At 50.4% G+C, this 16,116-nt stretch overlaps 1 protein-coding gene across 1 annotated transcript in view; it reads left to right on the top strand.

The window, feature by feature from the left end:
* LOC121272881 (high affinity nerve growth factor receptor-like) overlaps positions 1-14,664 on the top strand; it is a gene marked incomplete at its 5' end in the record, with an annotated part of 283,337 nt that extends 268,673 nt beyond the window's left edge. The window contains 3 exons of the mRNA XM_041179718.1: positions 8,502-8,742; positions 10,242-10,400; positions 14,479-14,664. Of these exons, the coding sequence (XP_041035652.1) occupies positions 8,502-8,742; positions 10,242-10,400; positions 14,479-14,664 (586 nt within the window). The remainder of the gene's footprint in view (positions 1-8,501; positions 8,743-10,241; positions 10,401-14,478) is intronic.
* Positions 14,665-16,116: the final 1,452 nt, after the last annotated feature.

Raw genomic sequence — 16,116 nt, 5'->3', positions numbered from 1 at the left:
ATGTGTTTGAGAGTGTTTGTGAGAGTGTGTGCAGATGAGGGTGTGTATAAGAGTGTGTGTAGATGAGGGTGTGTGTGAGAGTGTGCGGATGAGGGTGTGTGTGAGATTGTGTGTAGATGAGGGTGTGTGTGAGAGTGTGTGTAGATGAGGGTGTGTGTGAGAGTGTGCGTTTGAGGGTGTGTGTTAGTGTTTGTGGAGATTAGGGTGTGTGTGAGAGTGTGTGTAGATGAGGGTGTGTGCAGATGCGGGTGTGTGTGAGAGTTTGTTCAGATGAGGGTGTGTGTGAGAGTGTGTGTGAGAGTGTGTGTGAGAGTGTGTAGATGAGGGTGTTTGTGAGAGTGTGTGTAGATGAGGGTGTGTGTCTGAGTGTGCGTTTGAGGGTGTGTGTGAGTGTTTGTGTAGAATTAGGGTGTGTGTGAGAGTGTGTGTAGATGAGGGTGTGTGTGCGGAATAGGGTGTGTGTGAGAGTGTGTGTAGATGAGGGTGTTTGTGAGAGTGTGTGTCGATGAGGGTGTGTGTGAGAGTGTGTGTAGATGAGGGTGTGTGTGAAAGTGTGTGTAGATGAGGGTTTGTGTGAGAGTGTGTGTAGATGAGGGTGTGTGTGAGAGTTTTTTCAGATGAGGGTATGTGTGAGAGTATTTGTGAGAGTGTGTAGATGAGGGTGTGTGTGCGGATGAGGGTGTGTGTGAGAGTGTGTGTAGATGAGGGTGTTTGTGAGAGTGTGTGTAGATGAGGGTGTGTTTGAGAGTGTGTGTAGATGAGGGTTTGTGTGAGAGTGTGTGTAGATGAGGGTGTGTGTGAGAGTTTTTTCAGATGAGAGTGTGTGTGAGAGTGTTTATGAGAGTGTGTAGATGAGGGTGTGTGTGCGGATGAGGGTGTGTGTGTGAGTGTGTGTAGATGAGGGTGTTTGTGAGAGTGTGTGCAGATGAGGGTGTGTGTGAGTGATTGTAGATGAGGTTGTGTATGAGAGTGTGTGTGAGATTGTGTGTCGATGAGGGTGTGTGTGTGATTGTGAGTAGATGAGGGTTTGTGTGAGAGTTTGTGTAGATGAGGTTGTGTGTGAGAGTGTTTGCGGATGAGTGTGTTTGTGAGATTGTGTGTTGATGAGGGTGTGTGTGCGAGTGTGTGCAGATGAAGGTGTGTGTAGATGAGGGTATGTGTAGATGAGAGTGTGTGTAGATGAGGGTGTGTGTGAGATTGTGTATAGATGAGGGTGTTTGTGAAAGTCAGTGTGGATGAGGGTCTGTATGAGAGTGTGTGTAGATGGGGGTGTGTGTGTGAGTGTGTACTTAGATGAGGGTGTGTGTGAGAGTGTGTGCGGATGAGTGTGTTTGCGAGATTGTGTGTTGATGAGGGTGTGTGTGAGATTGTGTGCCGATGAAGGTGTGTATAGATGAGGGTATGTGTAGATGAGAGTGTGTGTAGATGAGGGTGTGTGTGAGAGTGTGTGTGAGATTGTGTGTAGATGAGGGTGTGTGTGAGATTGTGTTTAGATGAGGGTGTGTGTGAGAGTGTGTGTAGATGAGGGTGTTTGTGAGAGTGTGTGTAGATGAGGATGTGTTTGAGAGTGTGTGTAGATGAGGGTGTGTGTGAGAGTGTGTGTAGATGAGGGTTTGTGTGAGAGTGTGTGTAGATGAGGGTGTGTGTGAGAGTTTTTTCAGATGAGAGTGTGTGTGAGAGTGTTTGTGAGAGTGTGTAGATGAGGGTGTGTGTGCGGATGAGGGTGTGTGTGTGAGTGTGTGTAGATGAGGGTGTTTGTGAGAGTGTGTGCAGATGAGGGTGTGTGTGAGAGTGATTGTAGATGAGGTTGTGTATGAGAGTGTGTGTGAGATTGTGTGTCGATGAGGGTGTGTGTGAGATTGTGAGTAGATGAGGGTTTGTGTGAGAGTTTGTGTAGATGAGGGTGTGTGTGAGAGTTTGTTCAGATGAGGGTGTGTGTGAGAGTGTGTGTGAGAGTGTGTGTGAGAGTGTGTAGATGAGGGTGTTTGTGAGAGTGGGTGTAGATGAGGGTGTGTGTCTGAGTGTGCGTTTGAGGGTGTGTGTGAGTGTTTGTGTAGAATTAGGGTGTGTGTGAGAGTGTGTGTAGATGAGGGTGTGTGTGCGGAATAGGGTGTGTGTGAGAGTGTGTGTAGATGAGGTTGTGTGTGAGCGTGTGTGCAGATGAGGATGTGTTTGAGAGTGTGTGTAGATGAGGTTGTGTGTGAGAGTGTGTGCAGATGAGGATGTGTGTGAGAGTGTGTGTAGATGAGGGTGTGTGTGCGAGTGTGTGCAGATGAAGGTGTGTGTAGATGAGGGTATGTGTAGATGAGAGTGTGTGTAGATGAGGGTGTGTGTGAGATTGTGTATAGATGAGGGTGTTTGTGAAAGTCTGTGTGGATGAGGGTCTGTATGAGAGTGTGTGTAGATGGGGGTGTGTGTGTGAGTGTGTACTTAGATGAGGGTGTGTGTGAGAGTGTGTGCGGATGAGTGTGTTTGTGAGATTGTGTGTTGATGAGGGTGTGTGTGAGAGTGTGTGCGGATGAAGGTGTGTGTAGATGAGGGTATGTGTAGATGAGAGTGTGTGTAGATGAGGGTATGTGTAGATGAGGGTATGTGTAGATGAGAGTGTGTGTAGATGAGGGTGTGTGTAGATGAGGGTGTGTGTGAGAGTGTATGTTGATGAGGGTGTGTGTGAGAGTGTGTGTGAGAGTGTGTTGTGATGACGGTGTGTGTGAGACTGTGTGTGGATGAGGGTGTGTGTGAGATTGACTGGATATGAGGGTGTGTGTGAGAGTGTGTGTGAGAGTGTGTGTAGATGAGGGTGTGTGTGAGAGTTTGTGGAGATTAGTGTGGTGTGAGAGTGTGTGTGAGAATGTGTGCAGAGGGTGTGCGGATGAGGGTGTGTATCAGAGTGTGTGTAGATGAGGGTGTGTGTGAGAGTGTGCGGATGAGGGTGTGTGTGTGATTGTGTGTAGATGAGGGTATGTGTGAGATTGTGTGTAGATGAGGATGTGTGTGAGAGTGTGTGTGAGAGTGTGTAGATGAGGGTGTTTGTGAGAGTGGGTGTAGATGAGGGTGTGTGTGAGAGTGTGCGTTTGAGGGTGTGTGTGAGTGTTTGTGGAGATTAGGGTGTGTGTGAGAGTGTGTGTAGATGAGGGTGTGTGTGCAGATGAGGGTGTGTGTGAGAGAGTGTGTAGATGAGGGTGTTTGTGAGAGTGTGTGTAGATGAGGGTGTGTGTTAGAGTGTGTGTAGATGAAGATGTGTGTGAGAGTGTGTGTAGATGAGGGTGTGTGTGAGAGTGTGTGTAGATGAGGGTGTGTGTGAGAGTGTGTGGGAGTGTGTGTTTAGTTGAGGGTGTGTGTGAGATTGTGTGTAGATGAGGGTGTGTGTGAGAGTGTGTGTAGATGAGGGTGTGTTTGAAAGTGTGTATAGATGAGGGTTTGTGTGAGAGTTTGTGTAGATGAGGGTTTGTGTGAGAGTTTGTTCAGATGAGGCTGTGTGTGAGAGTGTGTGTGAGAGTCTGTAGATGAGGGTATGTGTGAGAGTTTGTTCAGATGAGGGAGTGTGTGAGAATGTCTGTAGATGAGGGTGTGTGTGAGAGTATGTGTAGATGATGGTGTGTGTGAGAGTGTGTGAAGATGAGGGTGTGTTTGAGACAGTGCTAATGAGGGTGTGTGTGAGAGTGTGTGTGAGAGTGTGTAGATGAGGGTGTGTGTGAGAGTTTGTAGAGATTAGGGTGTGTGTGAGAGTTTTGGTAGATGAGGGTTTGATTGAGAGTGTGTGTGAGAGTGTGTGTAGATGAGGGTGTGATTGAGAGTTTGTGTGAGAGTGTGTGAAGATGAGGGTATGATTGACATTCTGTGAGTGTGTGTAGATGAGGGTGTGTGTGAGAGTGTGTGCTGATGAGGGAGTGTGTGAGAGTGTGTGTAGATGAGGGTGTGTGTGAGAGTGTGTGCTGATGAGGGTGTGTGTGAGAGGGTGGTCGGATGAGTGTTTGTGTGAGATCGTGTGTAGATGAGGGTTTGTGTGATAGTGTGTGTAGATGAGGGTTTGTGTGATAGTGTGTGCAGATGAGGGTGTGCGTGAGAGTGTGTGCGGATCAGGGTGTGTGTGAGAGTATTTGTAGATGAGGGTGTGTGTGACAGTGTGTGCAGATGAGGGTGTGTGTGAGAGGGTGGTCGGATGAGTGTGTGTGTGAGAGTGTGTGTAGATGAGGGTGTGTGTGAGAGTGTGAGTGTGAACATGCCTGAGCGTGTGAGTGTGAGTGTGAGTGTGTGTGAGAGTGTGAGTGTGAGATGGTGTGAGCTTGAGTGTTTGAGTGTGAGTGTGAGTGTGTGTGAGGGTGCGTGCGCGTGCGAGTTTGTGTGTGAGATGGTGTGAGTGTGTGTGAGCGTGAGAGTGTGAGATGGTGTGAGTCTGCATGAGCGTGTGAGTGTGATATGGTGTAAGTGTGCGTGACCGTGAGAGTGTGAGATGGTGTGAGTGTGCGTGAGCGTGAGAATGTGAGTGTGAGATGGTGTGAGCGTGAGAGTGTGAGTGTGAATGTGCGTGAGTGTGAGATGGTGTGAGTTTGTGTGAGCGTGAGAGTGTGAGATGGTGTAGATGAGTGTGTGTAGATGAGGGAATGTGTGAGAGTGTGTGTAGATGAGGGTATGTGTGAGTGTGTGTGTAGATGAGGGTGTGTGTGAGAGTGTGTGTAGATGAGGGTGTGTGTGAGAGTGTGCGCGGATGAGGGTGTGTGTGAGAGTGTGCGCGGATGAGGGTGTGTGTGAGAGTGTGTGTAGATGAGGGTGTGTGTGAGAGTGTGCGCGGATGAGGGTCTGTGTGAGTGTGTGTGTAGATGCCGGTGTTTGTGATATTGTATGGGGATGTTGTGCAGATGACTGTGTCTGTGAGAGAGTTTCTGTGAGTGCGTGTGTGACTGTGTTTGAGAGTGAGAAAGTGTGTGTGTGTGAGAGAGTATTTGAAATTGTATGTGTGAGAATGTGAGAGTGGGTGAGTATGTGAGAGTGAGAGAGACAGTGTGTATGTGTGAGATTGTGTGAGTGTGAGTGTGAGTGATTGTGAGTATGTGTTTGTGAGATGGTGTGAGTGTGCGTGAGATTGTGAGTGTGACATGGTGTGTGTGCATAAACGTGTGCGTGTGAGTGTGTGTGAGTTTGTGTGTGTGAGTTTGTGTGTGTGAGTGTGTGCGTGTGAGTGTGTGCGTGTGAGTTTGTGTGTGTGAGTTTGTGTGTGTGAGTGTGTGCGTGTGTGTGTGTGCGTGTGAGTTTGTGTGTGTGAGTGTGTGCGTGTGTGTGTGTGCGTGAGTGTGAGAGTGTGAGTGTGAGATGTTGTGAGTGTGTGTGAGCGTGTGAGTGTGTGTGCGAATGTGTGTGTGAGTTTGTGTGTGTGCGTGAGCGTGAGTGTGAGTGTGAGATAGTGTGAGTGTGCATGATTGTGAGATTGTGTTAGTGTACGTGAGCATGAGAGTGTGAATGTGTGAGAGTGTGTGTGAGCATGTGCGTCTGAGATGGTGTGAGTGTGTGTGAGTGTGAGAATGTGAATGTGAGATAGTATGAATGTGCATGAGTGTGTTTGTGTGAGATGATGTGAGTGTGCATGAGCGTGAGAGCGTGAGTGTGAGATGGTATGAGATGGTGTGATTGTGTGTGAGCGTGTGCGTGTGAGATGGTGTGAGTGTGCGTGAGCGTGAGAGTGTGCGTGTGAGATGGTGTGAGTGTGAGAGTGTGAGTGTGAACATGCCTGAGCGTGTGAGTGTGTGTGAGAGTGTGAGTGTGAGATGGTGTGAGCTTGAGAGTTTGAGCGTGAGTGTGTGTGAGGGTGCGTGCGCGTGCGAGTTTGTGTGTGAGATGGTGTGAGTGTGTGTGAGCGTGAGAGTGTGAGATGGTGTGAGTCTGCACAATCGTGTGAGTGTGATACGGTGTAAGTGTGTGTGACCGTGAGAGTGTGAGATGGTGTGAGTGTGCGTGAGCGTGAGAATGTGAGTGTGAGATGGTGTGAGCGTGAGAGTGTGAGTGTGAATGTGCGTGAGTGTGATATGGTGTGAGTGTGTGTGAGCGTGAGAGTGTGAGATGGTGTGTGTGCGTGAGCGTGTGTGTGAGAGACAGTGTGAGTGTGTGTGAATGTGAGTGTGAGATGGTGTGAGTGTGCATGAGCGTGAGAGTGTGAGATGGTGTGAGTGTGCTTGAGTGTGTGAGTGTGTGATGGTGTGAGTGTGCATGAGTGTGTGAGTGTGAGACGGTATGAGTGTGAGTGTGAGACGGTGTGAGTGTGCTTGAGTGTGTGACTGTGTGATGGTGTGAGTGTGTGTGCGTGAGAATGAGTGTGAGATGGTGTGAGTGTGAGATGGTGTGAGTGTGAGTGAGTGTGTGTGTGAGATGGTGTGAGTGTGCGTGAACGTGTGAGTGTGAGATGGTGTGAGTGTGCATGAGCGTGTGAGTGTGAGACAGTGTGAGTGTGCTTGAGTGTGTGAGTGTGTGATGGTGTGAGTGTGCTTGAGTGTGTGAGTGTGTGATTGTGTGAGTGTGCATGAGTGTGTGAGTGTGATATGGTGTGAGTGTGCGTGAGCGTGTGAGTGTGAGACGGTGTGAGTGTGCGTGAGTGTGTGAGTGTGAGATGGTGTGAGTGTGCGTGAGCGTGTGTGATGGTGTGAGTGTGCGTGAGCGTGTGAGTGTGAGATGGTGTGTGTGAGTGAGTGTGTGAGTGTGAGACGGTGTGAGTGTGCGTGAGTGTGTGAGATGGTGTGAGTGTGAGATGTTGTGAGTGTGCGTGAGAGTGTGAGATGGTGTGAGTGTGAGATGGTGTGAGTGTGATGCTGTTGGAATGAAGAGTGAGAAGCAGTGTCTAGTTGAGAAACAACAGCAGCCTTTACCTCCAAACAAGAAAATATACTTTCCCAAACAGAATTATAGCCCTGTCAGGATCAACAAAAGCTTCTGTAGCTCAGTAATTATTGAAATATTGATCGGGTGAACTGTCTAAGAGGCTTAAAATCAAGCAGATTGACTGTCAGTAGCAAATAAACACTATGTTTGAGTGAGCTCTCCAGGGATGACGGCAACAGAAGCTTCGGGCCTATTGCCAGACTCATCATTAATAAGAATCTTTTGTTCAAGTTGCATCAAGACAGCTTTCAGTCATAATCCAGAAAGTAACGACAACTTGCATTTATATAGCGCCTTTAACATTGTAAAACAGCCCACGGTGTTTCACAGGAGCGTTACTAATATCCAACAACTGGCCACATTGGGAGATATTAGGGACAGGTGAGCAAAACCTCAGTCAGAGAGGCTGGTTTTAAGAAGCATCTTGAGGGAGCAGAGAATGGGAGAGAGAGAGGGGGAGAGGTTTAGGGGGGGAGTTCCAGAGCTCAGGGCCCCCCCCAGGCAGCTGAAGGCATGGCCGCCAATGGTGGAGCGATGGGAATCAGCGGATGGGCAAGAGGCCGGAATTGGAGGAGCAGAGCTCTTGGACTAATAGGGGCTGGAGGAGGTTACAGAGATAGGGAGGGGTGTAGGAGCTGGAGGAGGTTACAGAGAGAGGGAGGGGTGTAGGGGCTGGAGGAGGTAACAGAGATAGGGAGGGGTGTAGGGGCTGGAGGAGGTTACAGAGATAGGGTGGGGTGTAGGGGCTGGAGGAGGTTACAGAGTTAGGGAGGGGTATAGGGGCTGGAGGAGGTTACAGAGATAGGGAGGGGTGTAGGGGCTGGAGGAGGTTACAGAGAGAGGGAGGGGTGTAGGGGCTGGAGGAGGTTACAGAGATAGGGAGGGGTGTAGGGGCTGGAGGAGGTTACAGAGATAGGGAGGGGTGTAGGGGCTGGAGGAGGTTACAGAGATAGGGAGGGGTGCATAGGCTGGAGGAGGTTACAGAGATAGGGAGGGGTGCATAGACTGGAGGAGGTTACAGAGATAGGGAGGGGTGTAGGGCTGGAGGGGGTTACAGAGATAGGGAGGGGGTGAGGAGTCCAAGGAGGGAATTGGACATAAGGGTTAGCTAAGTGTTGTCACGGAGCAAGGGGGTGGCTGTAAACTCACATTCAGAGGTCGGCACTCGCTATTGGAGGTGGCAGGTTTGGGCAGCACTGGTGTTTATGGAAGGGGAATAACCCTCTTTGGCCGTTGCTGCTGCCCCTGGTTGAGTGAGAAATCAGAGTCACGTGCCATTCTTGGATAGCCCCTCAGACAAGGCTGTTATGGAGCAGGGTGGGTGATGGAAGACTGGTTGCTGAGATCCTCGCCTGCCCGTGACTCATTGCGCGAGGTTAACTGTGTTCGGAGGGGGGTAGCGTGACTGTGTATCGAGTCTTCCTCACCTGTCTGCCCTCTGACTGGGGCTAGCATGGGCACCCCCTGCTGCCAGCTGTACCATCCAGCCAGACTATGAGGTTATGGAGGGCGGGCCAACGTGTGCATGTGGAGCTCAGCTCCTCCCAGTGAGGGTCCCACAGTGGCAAAGAGACAAAGGGCACTGTCTAAACAATAAGCCGAGGCTTCGCTAACTGTCTGTCCTGCCCGCCTAGATCACAGGGCCCCGATGCTACCATCTTGACCAGTGGCAGGGACCAACCCTTCGGACAACTCAAACTGCCTCAGCTGCTGAACATAGCCAAGCAGATTGCCTCTGGAGTGATGTACCTGGCGTCGCTGCACTTTGTACACAGAGACCTGGCCACCAGGAACTGCCTGGTCGGTGAAGGGATGGTGGTGAAGATTGGAGATTTCGGCATGTCCCGCGACATCTACAGCACCGACTACTATAGGGTGAGCCAGCACCGTCAACCTTCACCGTCACCAACTCCAGCTCGTATTGCACTGTACATGTCAGAGTGAGAGAGGTTATTGTTCCATTACACACAGTACGTTTCCCTCTACACTGTCCCCATCAAACACTCCCAGGACAGGTCCAGCATGGGGTTAGATACAGAGTAAAGCTCCCTCTACACTGACCCCATCAAACACTCCCAGGACAGGTACAGCACGGGGTTAGATACAGAGTAAATCTCCCTCTACACTGTCCCAATCAAACACTCCCAGGACAGGTACAGCACGGGGTTAGATACAGAGTAAATCTCCCTCTACACTGTCCCCATCAAACACTCCCAGGACTGGTACAGCACGGGGTTAGATACAGAGTAAACTCCCTCTACACTGTCCCCATCAAACACTACCAGGACAGGTACAGCACGGGGTTAGATACAGAGTAAACTCCCTCTACACTGTCCCCATCAAACACTCCCAGGACAGGTACAGCACGGGGTTAGATACAGAGTAAAGCTTTCTCTACACTGTCCCCATCAAACACTCCCAGGGCAGGAACAGCACGGGGTAAGATACAGAGTAAAGCCCCCTCTACACCGTCCCCATCAAACACTCCCAGGACAGGTACAGCACGGGTTAGATACAGAGTAAAGCTCCCTCTACGCTGTCCCCATCAAACACTCCCAGGACAGGTACAGCACGGGGTTAGATACAGAGTAAAGCTTCCTCTACACTGTCCCCATCAAACACTCCCAGGACAGGTACAGCACAGGGTTAGATACAGAGTAAATCTCCCTCGACACTGTCCCCATTAAACACTCCCAGGACAGGTACAGCACGGGGTTAGATACAGAGTAAAGCTCCCTCTACACTGTCCCCATCAAACACTCCCAGGACAGGTACAGCACGGGGTTAGGTACAGAGTAAAAGTTCTGTTTTATCTGTGAGACATTCAACCCTAGCGGAAGTGTGAATGATGTAAGATTCAGAGGTTAACCAATGCTGGTGCTGACTCCTGGGTGTTGCACGTCCACTGAATCTGTTTCAGAGTTTGTCCCTTTCGGTGACCCCCCCCCCAGTCCCCTTCATCCTGTTGGGACAGGAAGGGACTACCTGTGGCTGGACTCCGGGCAGTACCCCTGCTCCCTAGAGCAGGCCCCCAGTGGCCCGGCAGGGTGAGCAGTGTGCGCTTCCCTCATTCAACAGCACGTCCCATATGGATCCGAGCCCCACCCCACACCACCCCCTTTCGGGGCCATTTCAATCTCCAACCAGGGTGAGGGTGAGTTATCACCGCTGTCCTGGGGCAAATGGTTATCCCCCAACCACCATCACTAAGCAAAACAATTACCTGGGTTGCTGTCAGCTCACTGTTTGTGGGAGCTTGCTGTGCGCCAATTGGCATTTCCAACATGGCGATTACACTGCAAAGGGAAGCACTTGGTTGTCCCGCTGTGGAAATGTTCCTTTCCCTCTCGAATATTCCTGCCCCCTTCTCTCAGGTTGGAGGGCGGACTATGCTCCCAATTCGCTGGATGCCCCCGGAGAGCATCGTGTACCGGAAGTTCACCACCGAGAGCGATATCTGGAGTTTCGGAGTGGTGCTGTGGGAGATCTTCACGTACGGCAAACAGCCCTGGTACCAACTCTCCAACAACGAGGTCAGTGCCCCCCCACTCCCCCCTTCTCTCCCCCACCTGAGGGCTGTGCGGAGCAGGGTCGGGTCTGGGGGGGGTGGTTTGTGGGCAGGAGGGAGATGGGAAGTACAGCGTGGGTGTGGGGGGGTTGGGGTGTGGGGGGTTGGGGGGAGCAGGGGGCGGTTGGGGTGGGGGGACTCGGTGAGGGAGGGGGGAGGCGTGCAAATCGAGAGTGTTGCTTTCAGGCTTTAATTTTCCGGCGTGGGTTAGCGTATCGGCTGTGTTAATGCCGGAGGGCCCACCCCAGTCCCCTGAGAAAAGCCCCTCCTCCAGTATTACCAAACCAAAACACTGGCCCAGGCTGCAGCTTGTGGGATCTTGCTATGCACCCACGGGTTCCCTCCATTACCGCACTCACTGCACAGCAAGAGCACAGGGACTGTTCCAAGAAACAGCACGATATCTCGTCTGAATACCAGCTGCCCTCTCTCCTTCCTTCTGCCCCTCTCTCTCTCTCTCGCTCTGCCTCTCTCTCATTGCTTTCCATCTCCCTTTCTCCATCTCCGTCTCTCCCCCCAGTCTCTCTCTGTCTCTCAATCCCTCTTCATTTTTTTTAGTCTCTTCCTCTGTTTGGTCTGTTTCTCCGTCTCTCTCACTCTTTTTCTGTCTCTCTTCTTGTCTCTCTCTCTTTCTCTCTTACTCTCTGTCTCTCTCTCTGCCTCTCTGTCTGCCTCTCTCTGCCTCTCTCTCTCTCTCTCTCTCTGTGTCTCCCTCTCTCTTTGCCGCTGTTTCTCCATCTCTCTCATTCTTTTTCTGTCTCTCTCTCTTTGTCTCTCACTCTCTGTCTCTCTCTCCCTTTGCCTCTCTGTCTGCCTCTCTCTGTCTGTGTCTCTGTATTTCTCTCTTGCTCTGTCTCTCACTCTGTCTCCCTCTCTCTGTCTCCGTCTCTCTCTCTGTCTTTCTCTCTCCCTCTGTCTTTCCCTCTCTCTATGTCTCTGTCTCTCTCTGCCTGACTCTCTCTCTCTCTCTCTGTGTCTTTCTCTCTGTCTCTCTCTCTGTCTCTCTCTCTCTTTCTCTCTCTCTATCCCTATCTCTCCCTGTCTTTCTCTCTCGCTTTCTCTCCTTCCCTCTCTTCTTTTCTCCTTCCTTTTCTTCTTAACCCTCGACTCCTGGAGTTAAATCACTAGAGGAGACATTACACAAACTCGGGATGCATTTCCTGGAATTTAGAAGGCGAGGGGAGGGGCGGGAGGTGATTTCATTGAAGTTTTCAAGATAGTAAGGGGAACAGATCGAGAGGAGCTATTCCCACTGGTCTGGGGGTCCAGGACTAGGGGGCAGAGTCTAAACATTAGAGCCAGTCAGGAGTGACATTAGGAAACACTTTGACACACACAGGGTGGGAGAGGTTCAGAACTCTCTCACAAACAGAAACTGATGCTGGGACAATTGTTAAATTTAAATCTGAGATTGATAGATTGATCTGAGAAGCAAAGTGTGGAAAGGTGAAGTTGGGTTAGGGCTCAGCCATGATGGTCATTGAATGCCAGAATGGGGACAAGGGGCTGAATGGCCTCCTCCCATTCCTATGTTCGATCCATCTGTTTTGACTCAGCACTGGTGAAATCCCTGCCCCTCTTTCTCTCTTCCTCTCTTGCTTTTCCTCTCTCCCTCTCTCTCTCTTTCACTCTCTCTCTCTCTCCCTCTCTCTCTTTCACTTTCTCTCTCTCCCTTTCTCTCTCCCTGTCTATCACACTCTCTTTTTCTGTCACTCTCTCTCTCTGTCTCCCTCTCTCTTTGCCACTGTTTCTCCGTCTCTCTCACTCTTTTTCTGTCTCTCTCTCTTTCTCTCTCTGTCTCTTTCTCTCTCACTCTTTGTCTCTCACTCTCTGTCTCTCTCTCCCTCTGCCTCTCTGTCTGCCTCTCTCTGTCTGTCTCTGTATTTCTCTCTTGCTCTGTCTCTCATTCTGTCTCCCTCTCTCTGTCTCCGTCTCTCTCTCTCTCTCTGTCTTTCTCTCTCCCTCTGTCTTTCCCTCTCTCTATGTCTCTGTCTCTCTCTGCCTGACTCCGTCTCTCTGTCTCTCTCTTTATGCTTATCTCTCTGTGTGTCTTTCTCTCTGTCTGTGTATCTCTCTCTTTCACTCTGTCTTTCTCTCACTATGTCTCTCTCTCTGCCTCTCTCTGTCTCTTTCTGTCTGTGTCTCTATGTCTCTCCCTGTCTCCCTCTTGCTCTCTCTGACTTTCTCTCTCCCTGCCTTTCTCTCTCTCTGGCTTTCTCTCCGTCTGTCTCCCTCTTGCTCTCTCTCTCTCTCTCTATGTCTCTCTCAGACTGTCTTCTCACTGTCTTTCTCTCTCCCTCTGTCTTTCCCTCTCCCTCTGTCTTTCCCTCTCCCTCTGATTCTCTCTCTGGCTCTCCCTCTGTCTTTCCCTCTCCCTCTGTCTTTCCCTCTCCCTCTGATTCTCTCTCTGGCTCTCCCTCTGTCTTTCTCTCTCCCTCTGTCTTTCTGTCTCTCTGTCACTCTCCCTCTGTCCCTCTCTTTCTCTGGCTTTCTCTCTCTCTCTCTCTGTCTTTCTCTCTGTCTTTCTCTCTCTCTTGCTGAAACCAGTTCCTCTGTTGACACACTTCAAACCTATGGGTAGATGAGACAGACTGAAGAAATGGACTAGTCATTGCGCTGAGCGGTACTAAATCAGCATTGAAACCTGACCCAGTATCAGCCTGATGAGCTCACAGATAGCAACTCAATTAATGGTCCCAGGTGCTCATGCTCCATTCACTGAATGACTGTCCCTGCTTTTCCCTTTCATTTACTTTGATTTTTACAGTGTTTATTTAGTGAAGGAGAGTCACACTGGATCCGGGGAGCTTTCTATTGGCTGCTATTGACCGACAGTGGTTTGCGATATAAAGCCATCAGCCTTCCCCACTTGCCTGGATGAGTGCAGCTCCCACAACACTCAAGAAGCTTGACACCATCCAGAACAAAGCAGCCCCGCTTGATCGGCACCCCATCCACAAACATTCACTCCCTCCACCACCGACGCACAGTAGCAGCAGCGTGTGTACCATCTACAAGATGCACTGCAGCAACTCACCAAGGCTCCTTCGACAGCACCTTCCAAACCCACGACCTCTACCATTCAGAAGGACAAGGGCAGCAGACACATGGGGAACACCACCACTTGGAAGTTCCCCTCCAAGACACTCACCATCCTGACTTGGAAATATATCGGCCGTTCTTTCACTGTTGAGACCTCTGACCCATGGGAGTTCCCCACAGCTCAAACTGTAGCGGGTCACGGAGGAAGCTTATCACCACCTACCCAAGGGCACTTTGAGTTGGTCAACAAATACTGGCCGAGCCACACACATTCATTCCAAGCATGGATTTAAAAAAAGGAATAGCTGCTTAGTTGAGATATCAGAGTGCGGCTGATGCTGGGTCCCCAGCCCATTGGACACTAGTTATACCAACACACTGGATACTGAATGACCAAACCATTGGACACTAATTATACCAACACACTGGATACTGAATGACCAAACCATTGGACACTAGTTATACCAACACACTGGATACTGAATGACCAAACCATTGGATACTAGTTATACCAACACACTGGATACTGAATGACCAAACCATTGGATACTAGTTATACCAACACACTGGATACTGAATGACCAAACCATTGGACACTAGTTATACCAACACACTGGATATTGAATGACCAAACCATTGGACACTAGTTATACCAACACACTGGATACTGAATGACCAAACCATTGGACACTAGTTATACCAACACACTGGATACTGAATGACCAAACCATTGGACACTAGTTATACCAACACACTGGATACTGAATGACCAAACCATTGGACACTAGTTATACCAACTGATTGAGTATTTGGGTGGCAGCTCACTGCTGTAGGATGACTGCTTGCAAAAGGGGCAAGAATAATAGGGCAGTGCCAGGGCAAGGGGGGGTGGGGAGGGAAAGTGAATTATATTGGTGGTGTGGGGGGGGGAGGTGGCGGAGGAGTGTGAGCTTCTAATTGCTGATGTTACCCCCCGCACCCACCCCCCCCACCCCCCCCAGGCCATCGAGTGCATCACGCAGGGTCGGGAGCTGGAGTGTCCGAGGACCTGTCCCAAGGAGGTGTACAACATCATGCAGGGCTGCTGGCCGAGAGAGCCTCATCAACGGCTCCGCATCAAAGAAATCCACAGCCAGCTGGAGAACCTGGCCAAATCCCCTCCAGTCTACCTCGACATCTTGCAGTAAAGACCCTCGACAGAGCCAGCCTGTGTCCCAGGGCCAAGAAACACCCAGAGCTGCCTTCGGACGCTCACAGCCTGGATGGACCTTGCTCGGGACAGTTTGGACAATCTTTCGGGAGAATCTTGCAGCCTCTCTCCGCGCCCCCACCAACACCCCCCCACCCCCCCCCACCCCACCCCCGCTCCTCCCGTTCATTGTAATTAAGTCTTGCAGGTATGCGTGCAGGTCCTATCCGGCCAATATCACTGTATATAACGAAGTTTAATATATGCACCCACTAATATGTTTCCAGGAGTGACCCTTCCTTTGTGCTGCATCACTGTTTAATGCTTCTGCCTCCGTGATTTTACAAGTTGTGTCTTCAGGAAAGACTTTGGGGCCGGGGGTTGTATTCATAACTCAAAGCTCTTCATCCGAGACAGGACCCTTACCCAGCTGAGTCGCAGCATCCAGACAGGGTTACCCATGTGACTTGAGCACTTGTACATGTTCCTGTTGCATGTGCTGATTCCATTAAAGTGTCTTGCCACAGAATAGTCGTGATGTATGTGTCTGTGTCTTTGTGAGTGTCTGTGTTTGCGTCTGTGTGTGTGCTTCTGTGTACATCTGTGTGTGTCTGTGTGTCTATGTCTGTCTGTGCCTGTGTGTGTGTGTCTGTGTGTGTGTCTGTGCCTGTGTGTCTATGTCTGTGTGTGTGTGCATGTCTATGCCTGTGTGTGTGTCTGTGAGTGTGTGCACCTATGTCTGTGTGTGTGTGTCTGTGTCTGTGTGTCTGTGCCTGTGTGTGTGTGTCTATGTCTATGCCTGTGTGTGTGTGTCTATGCCTGTGTGTGTGTCTGTGAGTGTGTGCACCTGTGTCTGTGTGTGCCTGTGTGTGTGTCTATGTCTGTGTGTGCATGCCTGTGTGTGTTTGTCTATGTCTCTGTGTGTCTGTGAGTGTATGTGTCTGTCTGTATGTGCGTGCCTGTGTGTGTGTGTCTATGTCTCTGTGTGTCTGTCAGTGTATGTGTCTGTCTGTGTGTGCGTCTGTGTCTATGTCTGTGTGTGTGTGTGTGCGCCTGTGTGTGCGCCTGTGTGTGTGTCTGTGCCTGTGTGTGTGTGTCTATGTCTGTGTGTGCGTGCCTATGTGTGTGTGTCTATGTCTGTGTGTATGTGTGTCTGTGTGTGTGCGCGCCTGTGTGTGTGTTTGTGTGTCTGTGTACGTGTGTCTGTGTGTGTGTGTCTGTGTGTCTGTGTGTGCATGCCTGTGTGTGTGTCTGTGTGTATGTGTGTGTGTGTGTGTGTGTACTTCGAAACCACCCGATGTCTGTCTGTCTCTCTGGCTGGCAGTGTTCTCTCTTTGCCATACAGGTCTGTCTGTTGCATGGTGCTACATGTTCCACAGTGCTGTACACAGCCATGGTGGGTTATGTCCCTGACAGACTGACTGTTTAATTCTTTAACTTGCTGCCTACC

This window comes from Carcharodon carcharias, chromosome 36 (genome assembly GCF_017639515.1).
Source record: "Carcharodon carcharias isolate sCarCar2 chromosome 36, sCarCar2.pri, whole genome shotgun sequence".
NCBI classification, from domain to species: domain Eukaryota; kingdom Metazoa; phylum Chordata; class Chondrichthyes; order Lamniformes; family Lamnidae; genus Carcharodon; species Carcharodon carcharias.
This window is presented reverse-complemented; position numbering and strand designations above follow the sequence as displayed.